Here is a 19,530-nt window from a genome sequence, read left to right on the forward strand (position 1 = left end):
AATCAGCTCTTTTGGATTTCAGTATCACTTATATGCGGATGATACTCAAATCTATCTATCAACCCCAGAGCTGTCACCGGTGGTTTTGGGCCGAGTCTCTTAATGTCTCTCTGCCATCTCATCTTGGATGTCTTCTCGCCAACTCAAACTCAATATTTCCAAAACAGAATTACTTATATTCCCGCCAACTAAGAACAGTTACCATCCTGACATCTCCATCGCTGTTGACAAATCGACAATCTACCCTACCCCACATGCTCCTTGCTTATTGGTCATCCTCGACTCTGAACGGTCCTTTCTTTCCCACATTCAATCTGTCTCCAAATCATGTTACATGCATCTAAAAAACATATCCAAAATACGACCCTATCTCACAAAAGACACTACCAAATCTCCTATCCATGCACTCATTATATCCCGCATTGATTACTGCAATAGTCTCCTAACTGGTCTTCCCAAGAACAGACTCTCACGACTGCAATCCATTTTAAGTGCTGCTGCTAGTCTGATCTTCCTTGCAAGACACTCATCATCTGCTGATCCGCTCTGTCAGTCCCTTCATTGGTTGCCTGTATCTTACCGTATTCAATATAAAACACTTCTACTCGCATATAAAGCTATTAACCATACTGCACCAGCATATATCTCTTTACTTATCACAAAATATCTCCCATCTGGACCACTCCGCTCTGCACAAGATCTGCGTCTCTCTTCTGCACGGATCACTAGCTCCCATTCACTATTACAAGACTTTCATCGGGCTGCTCCCATCCTATGGAATGCCCTTTCACGCACAATAAGACTCTCCACTAGCCTCCAAACTTTCAAGTGTTCCCTGAAAACTCACATCTTCAGGCAAGCCTATCATATTTAAGTTCTACACGCATAACCCTCTGAGGCACTTATATATTATATAGCTTCCCTTCTGGACTTGTAACTTGGTGGGACTGCTATAATATTATTGATGCCTGTCCTTGTGTTTCCCTCCTATATGCCTATAGATTGTAAGCTTGCAGCAGGGCCCTCTAACCTCCAAGTCTGTCTGTTGTTACCCAGTTTGTTTTAACACTGTCTACTATTGTAAAGCGCATCGGAATCTGCTGCGCTATATAAGAAACTGTAAATAATAAATAAATAAAATAGTAGTATTTGTATTAAATCAGAGCAAACATATTAAAAGTGGGTCGTTAACGTCGACAGTTTCGGGGTGTATACCCCTTCATCAGGATATATATATACATTCATTCTATCTAAAACAATATGGTTCTATTTTAGGTAACTCCTAAAGAAAAAATTATTGTACTTTCCCTTTAGAGTAATAATGTGTCTTGTATCCTGCAGGTGTCACTATAAGCACTTGTCTATGAGCATGGTATTCTTATTGGTCGCACTAACAAATTAGGGACCTCGGTAAACTCTAAATCAGTTATGTCAAACTCATGGCCCTTCAGCTGTTGTGGAACTTCACATCCCAGCATGCCCTGCCACAGATTTTATATAATGGCATGCTAGGACGTGTAGTTCCACAACAGCTGGAGGGCCTTGAGTTTGACACCACTGCTCTAAATAAAGATGCAATGTAACATATCTGTTATTGTAGTAACATTTCCTAAATTAAAAAAAAAAAAAAAATGAAGGAACTTATGTAATATCTGGGCTCCCCTTTTTCTTATGAGACCGTTTCCACTCGCGGGGCTCGCCAGGCTTCAGACACGGTGGCTGGCTGCGCTCGCCACACTATATAAAATCAACTCCATGCGTAGTTGGATAGTAGCGGTATGAAATTTTTTTACATGCATTTAACATGGGAGCCCAGATCATACATAAGTACCAAAATGAATTACTAAGTAGTTATAATGCATTATTTTAAAATAATTATGCTTCAAGGAGACTTTAACATAAAAGTACAATCCTTTAGTTAAACATATTCGGTACTTGTGTACTAGCACGGCGCCCATCGCATCGCAGACCATAAGGCATGCGATGGTATGCAATGCGATGTTATACAATTTTAAATTGTATACCATCGAATTGTATGGCATTGTATGCCATTCTATTGCATATACAATGGTATGCGATTTAAAATGGTATAAGCACCCTAATGGGGGCTTACAATGTTAAATGCACCCCCACTATGAACGTGAACCCGAAGCGTGGCGAGAGCAGCACTACCCCCACTATCCACGTCGGCATGGAGTTGATTTTATATAGTGTGGCGAGCGCAGCGAGCCACCGAGCCCGAAGCATGGCGAGCGCAGCGAGTCCCGCGAGGGGACGCGGAATACATGTAAAGTAATACGCGTCCCCTTGCGGGGCTCCGTGCGCTTGCCACGCTTCGGGCTCGGTGGCTCGCCACACTATATAAAATCAACTCCACGCCGATGTGGATAGTGGGGGTATGAAAAGGTCGTAGGGCGCGTACCGTCGCCCCTCGTGGCCTCGCTGCGCTCGCCACGCTTCGGGTTCACGTTCATAGTGGGGGTGCATTTAACATTGTAAGGGGGCTAATTAAACATCGTATAGGGGGCTTATACAATTTTTAATCGCATTGCATCGGGTGTATGCCATGCCATGTGATGCAATTATCGGGGGCGCGTGCTAGTACACAAGTGCCACATATTCTTTTTACTAAAAAATAATGTATACTTTTTAATGTAGGACACCCTCATTATAATACCAGTATCAGACTCTATGGGGGGAATCACAGATTAGGCCTAATTACCCATGGCAGTCAATTCAATTAACCTGTGTTACACATGTTAAAAAACAAAAAACGGTTTACCACACAAGGGTTAATTGAATAGCTCTGGGCATGATTGCTTGACCTATTCCCTGTACAGCAAACAGTGTAGATACTTGGATTCCCTTATATATTAATGTAAAATATATATCTATTCCTGAAAAAAAAATACACACTCAAAAGATTCATTCAAATTTTATTTTAAAAATAGAATCTTACATTGTAAATGTTAAATGTAAAAAAAACTACAATTTCCATGAAACTTAAATATGGTATACATTCTAAGATACATTTTTCTTTTACATGCATCTTAAATTCTACAAGTAAGAGTTAAAACTAATGGTGAGCTTAGCGACTCTACAAGATTGACAACACAAACCAGGGAAAACCTTCAATAAAAGTTCCACCTAGCCGCCATCCCCAGCAGCTAACTTTTCAGGAAGAACTATCTTCAAATCAGAAATCTTTATACATAACCAAATTAAAATCAGAAAATAGTTATCTGATAAAATTGTCTCCAATAAATTTAAACATTCCAGCAGCAAATTTACAGTTAAAACACGTTTATATTAAAACAGTCAAGAAACAGAGGTGCAGGTGGTAATAGTGGATAAATGTGCTGTTTATTCTGCATTGTGAATAGAACATAACGTCAGCCCATAAGACATTAGCTGATCAGTGCTTTTGACCACAAAACACGCCCCTGCTACAGGTAAACAAATACAACAAAACTGAGAAAAGCAAACCAGCAAGGATGACAAAACGTTGACAGCAAATTCAGAACATGGCAAATATAAATCTGAAATTTGCTTCTGCATATTACACGTGTACAAACCATAGCAGCATCTTTGGGTTAAGGTTTCCATTAAGACATTCACAACAGAGCTTGCTTCTGAAGACTATATAACAGTGCGGTGAGTGGAATAAAATGCAAACATTCACATTGACTTATTCCAACCTGACATAGCAAATTTGTATCAAGTACAATGGTACCGATAAAATGTTGAGCAAAAACACAAAAATATATACTTTATGTTGAGTTCATTGTTTATGTTTTTGAAAGATTTTGGGATATCAATGCATCCAACTTCCTTTTCTTTCATTTCTTCTGGTTAATACTGTGCATTGCTAGTTGCTCTCTAAAAATGTCAGATTTGCTACATGATGTTCCAGAGACTTCACCCCAAATGCTTCTACTGCTTTTCCTGCTAGACCATCTTCATTTGAAACATTCTGTATGCGGTTTTCCCTCCACGATGGAGGAGTTCTGTAGCATCCATTGCCTTCTTTACACTGCAAAATAAAGTGATCTTCCTTTAATATGGACTATTTTTGTAAAATGTTAAAACCAAAATCTTTAGAAGGAGGGCAAACCCTGTAATAGAAGTTTATCTTTATTGTACTATAATGAGTGTTTTAAAAGGAAAAAACATAGTATGTAATCCTCGGTTTCGGGGCCAGTATTCCCACCAGAGAACACTAGCCCTGACTAGCGCTAGCGCTGTGTGCTGAGCGATCATGCTGAAGCATTCTGAGCAATCTAGCATCGCTCGGAACACTGCAGTATCTCCCTGTGTGTAGGCCCCTTAAGAACTACATTAGAAAATGATTTGTTTATATTTTAATAGGGAAGGCTAGTGTTGACATTTTGTAACAGACTTATTAAAAAAGATAACATGTGAATTATAAATTCATCTGCATGGCCATTTGTGCCTAGGTTAAAGTGGGCAGATGTAAGTCTGTAGCCAATCAGATTGGCTGACCGTAATTAAGAGGATGAGTATGCTGACCTTATGACCGTCACACATATCAACTTGTAAATATGAAAGCGGGAAAGGTCTGCATGTGACAGGAGCAATGGGGCAGATCTATTAAGCCTGGTGAAGAGATAAACTGGAGATAAAGTGGAAGGAGATAACGCACCAGCCAATCAGATCACAACTGTCATATTTTAAACACAGCTGATTGGCTGGTGCGTTATCTCTTCCATGTTCTCTCCACTTTATCTCCAGTTTATCTCTTCTCCAGGCTTAATACATCTGCCCCAGTGTCACAATGTGAGGAGGGGAATGGAGGTAGAGAGGAAGACCTTGACCATTGCAGGAAAGAATAACTGCAGTTTTTGTTTTATATAGATTGTGATAAAATAAGTTTATCTGATGTTTAAATTGTCATAATATAAAGTAGCTATAAAGAAGCAATCCTCTGAAGATGCATCACTCTGCATGACTATCAATCACCCAAGTAACCTTCAGGTTCAGCCAAGGTCGGCAATCTGCATCATTAGACAGAATTACTGACTTCGGCACTCCCAGAAAATAGAGATCCCCACCCTCAATTGCCCTGAGCCTGTCAATCAGGCTGGGGCTTAGAGGGCACTGCATGTGTGGACGCAGAATGGGTCACCACCCACAGACTTGTATGCTAACCATTAAGTTAGTGTACAGTACAAGTATGAATAAGGCCCTATACCGTGGCAAGTACAGTACTTCTGTATCTTTGGATATTTACTTTAGAGTATGGTATGGAGAGACTGTCCAATGTTTCAATTCAGTTGTTTTAGGCGGGGGGGGGGGTAATTTGTTTTTAATTTTAACCTTATTTTTGAGCACAGAAATATATATATATATATATACAAAAAAAGACATACTATTAGTCCCGATAATTTTTTTGACAAAAAAAAAATTAGGTTAATATCACTATTCAAGCCTGATGGCAAGTATCAGGCTACCCGATTACAGATGGTTTTCTTTGTCCCAAAAATTTGCCACAATCTCCCAACAACACAGGATAATTTTTCATAACCATGTGTTATCATGGGTCTTAGGGGCTGCCTATTGGTAAGTGCCAGCATCAGAGTATCAGGACACTCACATTGGGACTAATAGAATAACCCACAGTGAACTCATGGTGTCAACCAATGCAATTGTTCGCTGAAGCCAATTAAGAAAATGAGAAATTCCAATGTAATAAACCAGGAATGCTTCCAAACTTCCTACAATGCATTCTCTTCCGTTAGTTTGTATAGACTATTAGAGAGATAACATTTTATACAATAACAAAAAATATTAGAAATCCAGCAAAATATGGAAATATTCTTTGAATTAAAATGTGTTATACTAATGTTATTAAGCTGCTGGAGTCCATACGTGGAGAAGTACATTAAAATCTACACAGTATGGTTATTACACATATAGCATGCATATTATATTTACTTACACAAAATTGATCAGTGAGTCTGGACTTTCTTTCGGCCATATTGGTGTTTAACGAATCTGCTTTAGCGCTGTTCTGCAGTTTGTTGTATAAAAGGTTATACTGTATACCTGACTTTAACAATCTGGTACCAAAGGTGTCACCACACTGGTACATGAATACTACTTTAATAGGTAAAGTTCATAACAAAAAATATCAACTTTTTGAATTGAAGAGATGGTTTATATCCAACTGCAAAATTCCTCAGAACTGGTTGCTTTTATGTGGTTAAAAAAATGCTTACATTTGAATACAATATTTTTTGTACAAATGTATAGATTGGATTACATATAATTACACACTTACTGTACATATAATTCCTTAAAAAGTGTATAGTAACCACAATAAGAACTAGATGTTCAGCAACCTTCTGTCTCACCCAGGTCAATACCCAGTCACTATAAGATATCCCTTTACCATTTGACTTCTACCCCTTTTACACCAAAAACGCCGCACCCAGGTTTTTGATCCCTGGTTCAAGCTGGGTGCGACCCGGCGTTTGGTCCATTTACACCGACCGCAGCCCCCCGCCGCTTGGAGATGACGTCATCTCCAAGCGCCGATCGCCACCGCCGGGACCCATACCACTGCGCTGGGGGAAAGCCCAGCACTAAGGTAATCTGCTGGGCTGCCCCCAGCCCTTGACCGGGAGGTGAATGGCTCCCGCACAGAGGCATCCATTTACCTCCTCCACTGCCACTGCTGCTTTCTGCAGCTTATAGCAGATAGCAGACAGCAGCGCAGGCTGTGTGTGCCCCCCCATCCAACCTGCGGACTCTGCGGTCCGCACTTTGCACGTCCCCCATTGATGTAAATGGGAGCCGGGTCGGATGACCCGGCTTCCCATTTACACCGCCCTCTACCCAGGTCCTAGCCGTGTTCTACCCAGGTCAGGACCTGGGTAGTAGTCCCATGTAAAGGGACATGGCGGGTCCCATTTACACCGCTGCTGACCCGGGTCTGACCGGCCAAAGACCAGGAGTTTTGCGGCGGTGTAAACGGGAAATTATTTAGGTGTGTATCTTCCATATAAAAGTTTACAGAATTATTGGGATATAAAAGTTATAAAGGTGATTTCACAGTTCCAGATTAATCCAGCATAAAAGCCACCAGATCTGCGGTTTGCTATTGCAAATACTGTACACCATCTCTTCTATCCTTAGTGAGGGTATCCTATTAGCAGCTGTACTTCACCGATGCTAACCGGGGGGATATCCTATAAGCCCCGATGCCAGGGTCCTTTCCAACAGATACCCGCTGTTATCAGGTATATTGCACACAAAGCATATTATTCAATAAGCAGCTGTCTGAACTTATCCCATGTGTTTTCGTTTGACTGCGGGTTTATAAAAATGGCAGCTTATTGAATACATCGATATTGACCAGTCAATCACCCATTTTTAGCGTCCAAGACGGCATTAGGGCTTATAGGATATCACCCTGCCTAGGGCCTATAAGTTGATTTATAGATTTCTAACAAGAATTCATTAAAGTATTTTTGGTTATGAACTTTTATCTATTTGAGTAGTATTGTTGTACCAGGGTGTGGACTATAAATCTACCCAGTAAAGCAAATGTTTTGAGCAGATTTATGGATGCATGCATACTAAATGACTACTGCAACTTTAAAGGGAAATCACTTGCTGCACTTATTTATTTATAAGATGTGAATATGATTTTTATATAAAATACTCACCTTCCGTAGCAGCTTGCAGCATATTGGAAGAACCTGGGATAAGATCACCATGATTGCCTTTGATTTCTGAATACATGTGTCAACCTGCATTTTAAAGCAGAATACATTGGAAAAGGCAAGTTATATTTACAGGTAATCAATCCCTGCTTCAACATTCTAAAACTATTTTAATATTGATCTGTCCTTATAGACCAGGGCTGGGCAACACCGGCCCTCCAGATGTTAATGAACTACACATCCCAGGATGCTTTGCATCAGTTTTGCTATGTGGCCATGCTGAAACTGATGCAAGGCATGCTGGGATGTGTAGTTCATCAACATCTGGAGGGCCGGTGTTGCCCAGCCCTGTTTATAGACAATACGCCAACAAACATATCCATATCAACAGTATCAAATAATAAAAACCTGCACTTGAGTAAATATAGCCCTGTAGGTGATGGCTGTAACTGCCTAGAGCTTAACACTTCGAGTGCCAAGTGAATTTGTCAAAAGGTGTGAAAATCAGCAAGCAAACATTTTTATTCATCTTAATGACCTGCATTGTTTACCTTATATAGGAAATATAATTTTTTTTTTTTTTTACAAAACATTTTTAATTTGAATTTATATAACAATTATGAGCAACGCTGGCATTTTTAGTGGATATGTTGTAAATTTCTCACAGAGATGTTGGCACTTAAAAGGGTTAAGTAGGTTGTTGTAGTGAATAAGAGGGCATCACAGGAAAAGTGTGAATGAAGAGTACTTTGGTGTGTAATTTTGTTTTAGGCAGTAGAATATCACTGTGTGTACATTATTCCACATACAGTCATTTGTTACATAGTTCAATAATGGTACAAAGGCACAAGACCACAGGCAGAGCTTTTATATAGATCAGAAACCTTCAAAGCAGATTTTAATATAATCTATATATATGTCTAATGTCCATTTGTGTGTCTCTAAAACACTGCCATCTGTTGGCAGCGAGTGAAACTATATATCTCTCACAGAGGCAACTAACTTTCAAAGCTTTTGATTTGAGTGGGCTTACTAGTTTATTATAATGTACAACACGTTATATTCCTTATAATCCACGTCTTAATAAAATATTAACATCAGAATCCACTGATTACACAGATATTATTTACAGAAAAAGTATAAATATATTTAGTGTTCCCGCTAGGCTTTTTTAGCGGGGCGCTGCGCCCTGCCCGATTTTTAAAGGGCAAAATGCGCCCTGCCCGTCTCGCAGCGCTCCGCTAAAACAGCCTCACGAGGAAGCCCAGCGTCGCCGTTGACGGCGATGCCTGGCGCTTCCCCGGCAGCACAGTGGATTCGGAGGGGCCGGGCCCGCCCCCTTTGATGACTGTAGCGGCCAGGCCCGCCCCCTTTGATGACATCGGCGGCCCAAGCACGCCTCTTTCATTGCGGTGGCGGCCCAGGCACGCCCCCTTCATGACGTCGGCGGCCCGGGCACGCCCCCAGCTGTGACGTCGGTGTGCCCGGTCCGCCCCCCAGCGCCCTGCCCGGTGTCACTCCTAGAGTGAACACTATTATTGTCATTTTTGTAGAAGATTCAGCAAACTTTAAATCTGCATTCAATATGGAAACTCAGTGTGCTTGATTCAGATCCCGAGGCAGTGGCACATAGGATGGAAAGTACCCAATGTTTGGTACTTTGCCCATGCACCCACCTTGTACTGCTCACTGGCCTCAATGACAGCTAAAGCAGCCAGTCTCTGTGACCTCAGGGTTCACTCAGCTAGTTGAGGATGTCACAGTTTATCGGACGTGGCACCCTGGATGGATGCAGCACAGATCACACATGCAGGCTGGAGGTGTCTACTTATCTCAGACACCTCATACTACATCACCATATAGAAACATTGCTGCTACTTACACAAAAGCAGCAAGAATGCTAAATCCATCCACATCTGATTCACGCCCCCTCCCCCCCCCAGGGACTCAATGGTAATTTCCAATATTCATAGTAATTTACTGATCAGTGGGGCAGATGTATTAAGCCTGGTAAAGTGATAAAGCAGTGATAAAGTGGAATATAATATTGCACCAGACAATCAGCTGTGTTTTAAAAATGACAGTTAGTAGTTGATTGGCTTGTGCATTATCACCTTCCACTTTATAACTTTAATAGGCTTAATACAGATGTAGTGGGGGGTTCCTGCACGAGGGTCCAAGAGAAAGACTGATTGTGTCTTTTAATACAGATGTAGCCCCTGCCATCCTTGGCCGGGGCTCGCCAGACCCTCCCCGCTGTCGGCAGGGGCTACACTGTCTCACGCGCGTCCCAGTCTCTCGGCGGGGACGCTGCATGTCCCTGCCCGTCTCAGCTTCAGGGAGACGGGCAGGGTTAGGGGGCGCTCTGGGTGGCAAAGGGGTACCTGCGGCGAAGGCGGGGGAGGCGGCGGGGTCTGAAAGCAGGCTCCGTTGCCAGGGGGCCCGCGAGCGGCTCGTGCGCATGCGCCCCCTGGCGGCAATGGCGGGGCTGGCGTTAGAAATGCCAGCCCTGCAAAGATGGGCCAAGCCCCATCTGTACATCTGCCCCAGGGTGCCTTATTACTATGAATATACAAGTTTTATACATACAGTTTTGGAATCATTTTTGTGTAATACAAAAATAATTGTGTCACTAGAGTAAAATCCGTACTATCCTGTAATCTACATATATTTGTAAATGTAACCATGATTCCGTATTTTTTTTTTTTATCCACATTCCTCTAAAATCTAGTAATTATTTATTTTCCTTTTTTAAATAAAGTTTTTTTATTATTATTATTAAATAATCAGCATCTTATGAACCAGCAGAACATATAGCCATTATTTACTAACCGTTTCTTAAGTAGCTCTTGATCTTTGAATTTTCGGTTATGAATTGTTACAATAAATCATAACAATTTTATGTTCTACAGTCTACACAACTACTTTAGATCAACACTTCAGTCTTCACCCATCTACTATATACTACTTATGAGTACTTCTAATAAAATAGTCATACTGATGTGTGCAGGTATTTAGATCACTGGCCCATGATTACACTGCCAGCATGGTACAGTAGCATACCTTGGTGAAAGTGGCTGTTTTACCCTGCACAGGAGTTCTGGATGTGATCTGAAGCTGCTGGCTCAGTGGAACAAGCTTCTCAATTTCCAGTAGGAGTAAAGGTTTGTCGTCATCTTCAAGCTGTGACAAATTGCAGAGGTTACAGATATTAAAGGAAAAATCCAGCAAATACAGCATATGAAATACTACTTCATTTTCAAACAAACAATATATAAGTATATGTGGAAATAAATAAAATAAAAAACTTATCCACCCAATACTTTTCAGATTATGGTGTCATTTCTCAAGGCAATTTGACTTCTTCCTCTGAAGCTTTATAAGCCCCAAAATGCAAAACAAAGTTTGTAACCTTCGTACATAGTGAATTTAGAAATATCCCTAGAAAGAGTCTTGCCTATGTCCCTGTAATTAACAAATTTAAATAAAATGTGCACATCAAAATAACAAAATCATGTACAAAATGATACACAGTATTTCAACTGTTGAGTAAAATCACTTGAGATATTTTACACAGTGTATGTCATAGGTCGTACAAACATAAGCAATTAGTATTGCAAAGGACAGCAAGGGGGGGGGGGGGTGCTGGGAGGCATCCAATTGGTTCCCCCATAGAGCACAGTATGGAAATACATTTATTGGCTTCCATAGGGTAACGCCAGCTGTACCTATTTTACCTCTATTACCGTATATCCCAACCATAGTGTGATGCTATATAAAAGAACATTGTACAACTTATGGCAGTCTATAAAATTGTATACTGCTGGCACTGTTGCTCCCGGGCTCCTACAAATGAATCTTAGGACATAATGTTCATTCTGCTAGTCTACAAGGACAATAATAAGATGTGTGGCATGTAGCATTTCTCACAGTCAATAAATAGACAATATGGTGGGGTTTTTCCCAGAAAAAGACTGATAGGTAATTAATTGTTATATCGCACCTGATCTCCCATCTAAATGATGGTAGAATGTAGGGCGATCTATTTCTTTGTGCGGATCCCACTCATTATGGTAAGGTTTAGCCACGTATTTGCACATTTCGGCTTACCACACCTGGGGATAGCAAGCTGAAATGCTGGTGAAAACCAATTGAATACTGCCCTAAGTGTCAAAACGTAGGTTCCTGGAGATGCACGTAGGGACATACCAGAAGCCTCCAGCTGCATAGCTTAGGTAAGAAATACCAAAGAAAATAATGTTTGTAACACCGCACTCTCTCAACTATTAGTTACTGTAGGTGTCCTGTATGTGTGCTGTCATTTTTCTAGTGACTTACCTGATTTGAAAACGCATGAAGAATGGATGAAAGCTTTAACCCAGAACCTGCAAAAACCTAAGAATGAAAAACACAGAATAAGGAAAACATTCCTTAAAAAATACCTTAAAGGCCAGGGGAACTTAAAATATCAAAAGTAACCAGTTATTTGAATGTGGCTATGATATTTTACCTTGGCTTAATGTCTCCCTGATGAGTTGAAGAAGGGCGTTCAAACGCTTAAGAATTAAAATAAAGAGATGGGTGCATGGCAAATTCTAATTTGGGCACATTTCCTATCTCTTCTTAGATGGTGCAAGGTACAATTAAATAGACTGTCTATGCCAGGGATAGCCAACTCCAGTCCTCGAGAGCTACCAACAGTTAACGTTTTCCATGTCTCCTCACAGAATCACAAGTGAAGTAATTAGCTCCACCTGTGAATCTTTTAAAATGTGTTAGTGAGTAATGAGTGCACCTGTGCAGCAGCTAGGTTGTCTGGAAAATGTGAACTGTTGGTAGCTCTCGAGGACTGGAGTTGGCTACCACTGGTCTATGCTATAGAAATATACAGCAAATAACATGTATATGTTGCATTTAAAGGCTGTCAAAGTGTACTCTTGCTATTCCTCTCAAATACACTGAGGCTTTCTATTGTTATTCATCAAATTGTTCAGGACAGGTCTTTCTTTTTATAATGTTGTGTTAGAGGTTCAATTGTTTGTGCAGCAAGGTGACTAATCCTGCAGTTCTTATTGTAATGCCAGAGACTAGGACAGACTTACCTCTGCTTGGTGAAATAAATCTTGAGTAGTCTTGAGCAAGCCTTCACCCCTGTAGAGGGAAGAACAAATATGATCAATGTTCAATATATACAGTCGATTTCTTGTCACATCTCCAAATGCAGTTCTTTTAAGCGTACAAATAAAACCAAAATCAGATAAGAAATTCTGGAGTCCAAGAGAACAGAATTGTGTTTTATGCCAACGGACCTAATACATTAAAAATCTTTAGTAATTGTGTTTTAACAGTAATTATTGAAATCCCTTAATCACATTTATTAGTGCATGAGGACAAATGTTCAAAAGAGAGGGTGTGACAGCAATGCTATTTCTGGTCTAAACAATACGGTGGCTGTGGCTTTTGTCCATGCCAACTTCTGATGTTCTTCATATATAGATTTGTACTATGGGCCTGATTCAGACCTGATCGCTGCTGTGCGAGCCCTGTAATCAGATAACCGCCACCTAGACAGCGTGAAATTCCACCCCATGCAATTCTGTGAATGAATTGCTGATCTGCAAATCCATTCACAACTCACCATCAAATGATTTTCCCAGTTTATGCAAGTATGTGCAACTCTGACCCTTCCACACCTCTGCGACAGACAGGCCGATCGAGGCCAGAGCTGATGTCACAGACCCTCTCTTAAAACGCCTATTCACACCTGCATTTTTGTCTGACCCTCCCAGTAAATGGCAGGTTACCACCCCTGAAACCCCAGCTTCCTGTCAGTCAAGTTGCGAGGGGATAAAGAAAAAAGTAATCACTGATTTTTGTAGCTGTTTGGCACCGCCTATGCGCGCTACGACCCATACATGTGAAGTCATTCGATAATTTGGACAGCAGCAATTAGGTCTGAGTTACCCCCTAAGTTGCACACAAATATACAAGTGTCCCTTATCAAATGAATCTGTGCAGTCTCATGAAGGTGCACATTTACCGTAAAGATGCTTGGAGATGCTGCCTCAAGCTGTATGGTGTATTGGGGCGAGGTATACAAGGACAAATCTATTTAGTCAGTTATATATGCACAAATTCTTCAAATTACGCCGTCTCAAGTCTGAATTTAAATAAAGTTTGTTCAAAAAAGGCCTATAATTTAGGCAGCTATCCGGACAATTTCACATTCTACATGTGCTTGGGTGGGTGCTCCGACAATTCAACATGTTGAAAATCCTTAAAGCGAAATTCGGGTCCAAAAACTCCTTGAGACTGCAGTGCCGCAGCTTTTCAACTTGCTGTATTTTGCCTATAACCCACAAGATTCGATCATAGATCCAAGTTGTCTGAGAATCAGAACTGGCATTGATAATTGCATGGATTTGAGGCTCAGGTGTATGGTTCGCATTAGCCCTTAGAGTCATTTTTCAAAGGAGAAAATAATTTTAAAATAATTACTACAGATAATATACAGCTCAATATTCCACGTTTACAACAAACTGGGCTCCTTCGAAATAAAAAAAAAATGTCTACCCAATCCTCTTTAGTATTAACATTAAGTTTATGTTGAGCAAGATACCTTGTAAACAAGTACATTGTGTAGGCCATGCTGGACATGGTTTGTCCATGCCTGACCAGCTCATTCTCTTGATCTTCCCATTTTTCAGTTTCAGAGTCCACATCTGATGTGAGCAAACGCAGCTCTAATCCTAATTTGGCAATTTTAGCTTGTTCCTGTAAGAAATACAATGGTTTAGCGAAATCAGTGTACAGCAGGGGACAGGGGACTTATTTGCCTTTTAGCCCAAAATATATTTAGATACACCAATGTTACCCCCTTCATTCGAAAGGAAGGAAATCTTAATTATAATACATACTGTACCCCCAGAAATTGATGATCTATGCTGCTAGTATGGTACACAGCCTAGCAGCAATTGATTATGATAATGATGATGATGATTACCATGTATGGCTGTGTGTAGCACAAAAATTGTACCACACACAGCTATACATGGTAATCATTATCATCAACAATGGCTGCCAGGCTGTGTGTGGTATAGCCATTGATAATGTGATGTCCAGACAACTTTTAGTGTAAGTATTTCAAGATGATATAGTGACAATCTGTGCAATTTAATTTCTCTGCAGCAGCAGTGCAGACTGCACGCTGCACATATGGCGCAGCAATTATTTGACTCTACTTAAGAAGTGGGCGGACTTGGAGGCGGGGCCCGGGGCATCATGCAGGGAAGTTAATTATACACAAGGGCCTGACGCACTGCGTCAGGTCCTAGTACACTACAGTACTGTAATACACACAGCTGGGCAGGCATGTATAATCTATATATAGATTCCATATGCATTGAAATTAAATTCCTGGGGGTAATGGACGTCTGCGCTGCCAAAACACAGCCGGGCATGCATATAGATTCATTTGCATGAACGGCTGTGTCTTGGCAGCGGGACCATCATTACCCCCAGGAATTTCATTTTTACCCCATTTGGGGTACAGTAATTACAAGACAAATGCTGGAATGCAGACTCGATGGCTTGTCCAGGAACCCCACAGTGAAGCTCCAAATCCCGAGTCAATACTTGCTTGCCAGCCAAGCTAGTTACTCTCAGTGTTTCAAACATCCTGTAAATGACGCTGCAGTGTAATACCCAAAGGAACAGGTAAGTTATCTACTGATGTGGATGCAGTATAATGCAAAATACAAAGTTAGGAGGTAAGAGAACCCAATACTAAACATGGAGGGGGTTGTATGAGAAAATAAAAGAAAAGATGAATAGTCCCTTCACCAGCGCTTAGGAAAAAAGAAGATACTTATGACTCTCCTTTTGGATCTTCCCAGATGAAGGAACTCCAGTACCCTTCCAACCATTCCACAATGGATTTGATTATGCAGGGAAAATTAGCAGTGCCTCCTCTTTAAAAGCCATAAGGTAGTTGGCAGGTGACAAATTTATTAAGAGGTGCGTTGGCTGATGTGCAGGACAAGGGAGTGCTGAAGGACGCGATCGCGGTCTTGGATTGGGACACCAGTAAACCTGCCCAGGAAGCTGCCGCCTGGTATTTCCATCCACCCAAGCCTACTTTGAACTGTTTTTCCTTACAGTTCAATTATATATGGTAAACACGCACTTTGCACTTTACTCTGCCTGTGAAAGTTTTAAGAAGTTTTATGTGGATCACGTACTGATTTTTATGTACACTATGTTATTCCGTTCTTTTCTCCTGCAAATTTTCCCTGCATAATCGAATCCATTGTGGAATGGTTGGAAGGGTAACTGGAGTTCCTTAATCTGGGGATATCCAAAAGGAGAGTCATAACTATCTTCTTTTTTCCTAAGCGCTGGTGAAGGGACTATTCATCTTTTCTTTCATTCTATACATGGGATTATAGAGGACAGTCCCTAGAATAGTCTCTGTCTGGCTGCTGGGTGCACACCAGTGTGATATTTTTATCTTTGTTTCTAAGTGTATGAGGAAATGTACAAGAAAGAGACAGGGGTAGTAGCTGGTAAACTTTTAGTAGTGTACATTCTAGCACCCGCCAACTTTGAAAACCCATGTAGTTCCTCTTCCCTGCCTGGGGTGTCACTGTCTGCTGTGGTGTTTCTAGCACAGGTCTGGTTTGCATATCATTGCTGATATACAGACCACACTGTGCTAGAAGCACTACAGCAGACAGCGACACCCCAGGCAGGGAAGAGGAACTACATGAGTTTTCAAAGTTGGCGGGTGCTAGAATGAACACTACTTTTAACACAAACTGCAAGCTCAATTCAAGCGGTTCTTGTTGAATACCCTCCTTAGTGTGGCACAAACTGTGACAGGTCCAATGGAGATCTACTTTCATATTAATACAGAAGATCTTATCATATAATCACCTATTGGGTTTTATAAGTATCAAAGCTATTTTTCGGACCAGACAATAAATTGCTCCTGGAGTCACAGTTGTAGTAATAAAAAATAAAGTACAAACACACAACTGAGACCTTGCATATGCATTCGTTTTTATTTATCACAACTTAATAAAAAATAAAAAAACGTAATATTTGGTGAAAACAGATTTATCATAACTGGCTTACCTCCCCATCAAGCTTCACTGGCTTTAACGTTTTCAAATTCCCACTATGTTTCTGAAAAGAGAATAATATTATTACATTCAAAAATGTTGTGTGCATTATTTCCAAAGATAAAAATGGTCGCTCGAAAAGAATTTTGCCCAAAAACAAATAAAAAATTGATTCCGGTTTTATTCAAATCAGCACTTTAAACAAAGTGATATCTACTGCACATAAGGAAGGTACAGGAATATTAGCTGAACAGCAAAATCAAAAGGTTTCTGCTGGGCATAACTCGTATCCAAGTCTAGCTCCAGTAGCTGCATGGGGCCTACTTCAAGATTGTGGTGATTTTAAGCTGCAATACTTTAAAAGCCAAAACCAATCTAGCTTTGACTTCGAATACATTTACACTTTAAATCTAGCAGCGATATCAACATATTGTCACAGACTACATGGTATCAATTAAATGCTGTTTGTAATTAAGCGCTATAATGTCTTCTCCATATTGAACATTAAATAGTAGGATATAACATCAACGTTAAGCATTTGTTCATCGTGATAGGTACAGTATGATATAGGACACTGCCTGCTCACGTCATGACACGACATCGCAGAAGAAGTGCCGTGAGCAGACAGATGATTGCCAATATCTTTTAAGAATGCTCTCTATGCTTTCCAGGTTCCCCACATGCTGGAATAGGCTGCAGTCAGTGCCGCACTCTCAGCTCTGTATTCCGGGCAGTGGCACCAGTTGCACACCCCTTATTACCACCCTAAGGAAGATTACCTGTTGTATTTGACATTATTGTTGGATTATTTATGAATAAGGGTCTGAGTCTTAATTGTCACAGAAATGTAGCGTGGGTATGCAGCTTGGTAGCGGAGCGATCACATGGTCAGAGGCAGTGTTGGAGACTTTCCCTGCTCATAGCTTGTCAGCACCCCCATTTAGAGTACACATTATGTTATACATGACTGTATGTGTCATATATAGGCTTCTCTTTATCCACAGGGAGTGCAGCTCTAGTACTGGTATATATGCTACACCCACCTGACCTCTGCTCCGCCTCCCCAGCATGTGATCACTTCTTTCTACATCTTCTTCTTGCATGCTTCATTTTTCCATTTTAAAGAACCTCTGCATCACCCACTTTTACTCCTCTCTTCAGTAACTCCCCACTTCCTTGTGCATTTTTACATGCATTTGCCCCCCATGCTAGCCATGACCCTTCCACTTGCACACTGTAGAATTGGAGAGGTAGCTTGCAATTGCTCTGGATGTTATACCTCTATGCCTGGCTGGCATAGAGGTATATATTTAGGAGGATGAATGTCACTTTTCTCATTGGGATTTTCAAAGCAGCAGATCTTTTTCCGTACCTCTCCCCAGATTTGTGCCTCGAGACAACACTGTCTCAGATATCTACAGACAATTCCTTTGACTTCATGCTTGGTTTCTGCTCTGACACGCACTACCAAGTGTGGGACCTTATATACACAGGTGTGTGGCTTTCCAAATCATACCCAATCCAATTAATTTACAAAGTTGGTCTTCAACTAAGCTGTAGGAACATCACAATGAAAGTTGAAACAGGATGCACCTGAGTTAAATTTTGAGCTTCATAGCAAAGGCCGTGAATACTTATGTACATGTGATTTCTTAGGTTTTTTTTTTTTTTAATACATTTGCAAAACTCTCCAAAAACTTTTTTCCGTGTGGTCATTATGGGGCATTGTGTGTAGAATTTTGAGGGGAAAAAATGGATTTACTCCATTTTTGGAATCAGGCTGTAACATAAAATGTGGAACAAGTGTAGCGCTGTGAATACTTTCCAGATACACTGTAAATTCATATAAAGATAGCCCTGAGCAATCCACAGTTGACCTACAAACTGCTTATTCATGCTACTGTAGAACCTTGCCACACTCAACATGGCATAATGTTTTGCAGGCCATTGCCCATTGTTTTCGGTCAATAAGGTGACAACACCATGTACAGTCAGAGCAGACACAATCCCAGGAAAGGATGAACACATGTTTGCATGCATAGCTGGACATGAAATATTTCACATGGTCTATGTCCTTGATATTTAGCACAGTCTGAGCTAGTTTTCTTGGTTACCATCCATTACACTCACGGAAAAGATCATTCACAAACCACAATGCAAATCCAAAGCACAAGCTCTTTATGTGCCATGCTCCTGCAGATTCACAAGCATTATACATTTTTGCACATGATGTTCTTCTCATAGATGGCAGATCCTACACAAGCCAGTAAATTTGTTGGTTTATGTATGTTCCTACAGATTCATTTGAAATGCACATAAAGCTATCTGAGCAGCATTTTCTAAGGAAAGAGTGTAAATAAATAACCCGGGTGGCCCTAACTGTTTAATGGCTTGAACTTTAATCTGGTGCAATCCTGTTCCTCCCCTTAACTGCAGTAAACATATATTGCTTTTTTTTTTTTAAATACGTCTGCAAATTTGCAATTGGCCCTTGGAGACCATACGGCTATTTTGTTCTTCAACAGGGTTAAAATTAGCAACTATACACAGTACTTAAAAAAAAAAACAACAACACAAAAACAACAACTCCATTGTAATGTGGTTAAACATTTGGTCGACAATATTACTTTAATTGTTCAGAAAGTGTCCTGTCTGAGTGCAGAATATCAATCGTAGAACATCATAAACTATGGATTTTATGTTCTGAAGATATCGGACAC

At 40.6% G+C, this 19,530-nt stretch overlaps 1 protein-coding gene across 2 annotated transcripts in view; it reads right to left on the reverse strand.

The window, feature by feature from the left end:
- Positions 1–2,978: 2,978 nt before the first annotated feature.
- CTNNAL1 (catenin alpha like 1) overlaps positions 2,979–19,530 on the reverse strand; it is a 214,956-nt gene continuing 198,404 nt past the window's right edge. For both annotated transcript variants that reach the window (XM_083188427.1, XM_083188428.1), the window contains exons 13-19: positions 16,824–16,874; positions 14,308–14,462; positions 12,791–12,839; positions 12,027–12,083; positions 10,752–10,871; positions 7,692–7,775; positions 2,979–4,033 (exon numbers count right to left, since the gene is read on the reverse strand). In XM_083188427.1, coding sequence (XP_083044553.1) covers positions 3,869–4,033; positions 7,692–7,775; positions 10,752–10,871; positions 12,027–12,083; positions 12,791–12,839; positions 14,308–14,462; positions 16,824–16,874 — 681 coding nt within the window. In that variant the 3' untranslated portion in view covers positions 2,979–3,868. The remainder of the gene's footprint in view (positions 4,034–7,691; positions 7,776–10,751; positions 10,872–12,026; positions 12,084–12,790; positions 12,840–14,307; positions 14,463–16,823; positions 16,875–19,530) is intronic.

Source organism: Crinia signifera, chromosome 5, assembly GCF_055691185.1.
Source record: "Crinia signifera chromosome 5, ASM5569118v1, whole genome shotgun sequence".
In the NCBI taxonomy this organism is placed as follows: domain Eukaryota; kingdom Metazoa; phylum Chordata; class Amphibia; order Anura; family Myobatrachidae; genus Crinia; species Crinia signifera.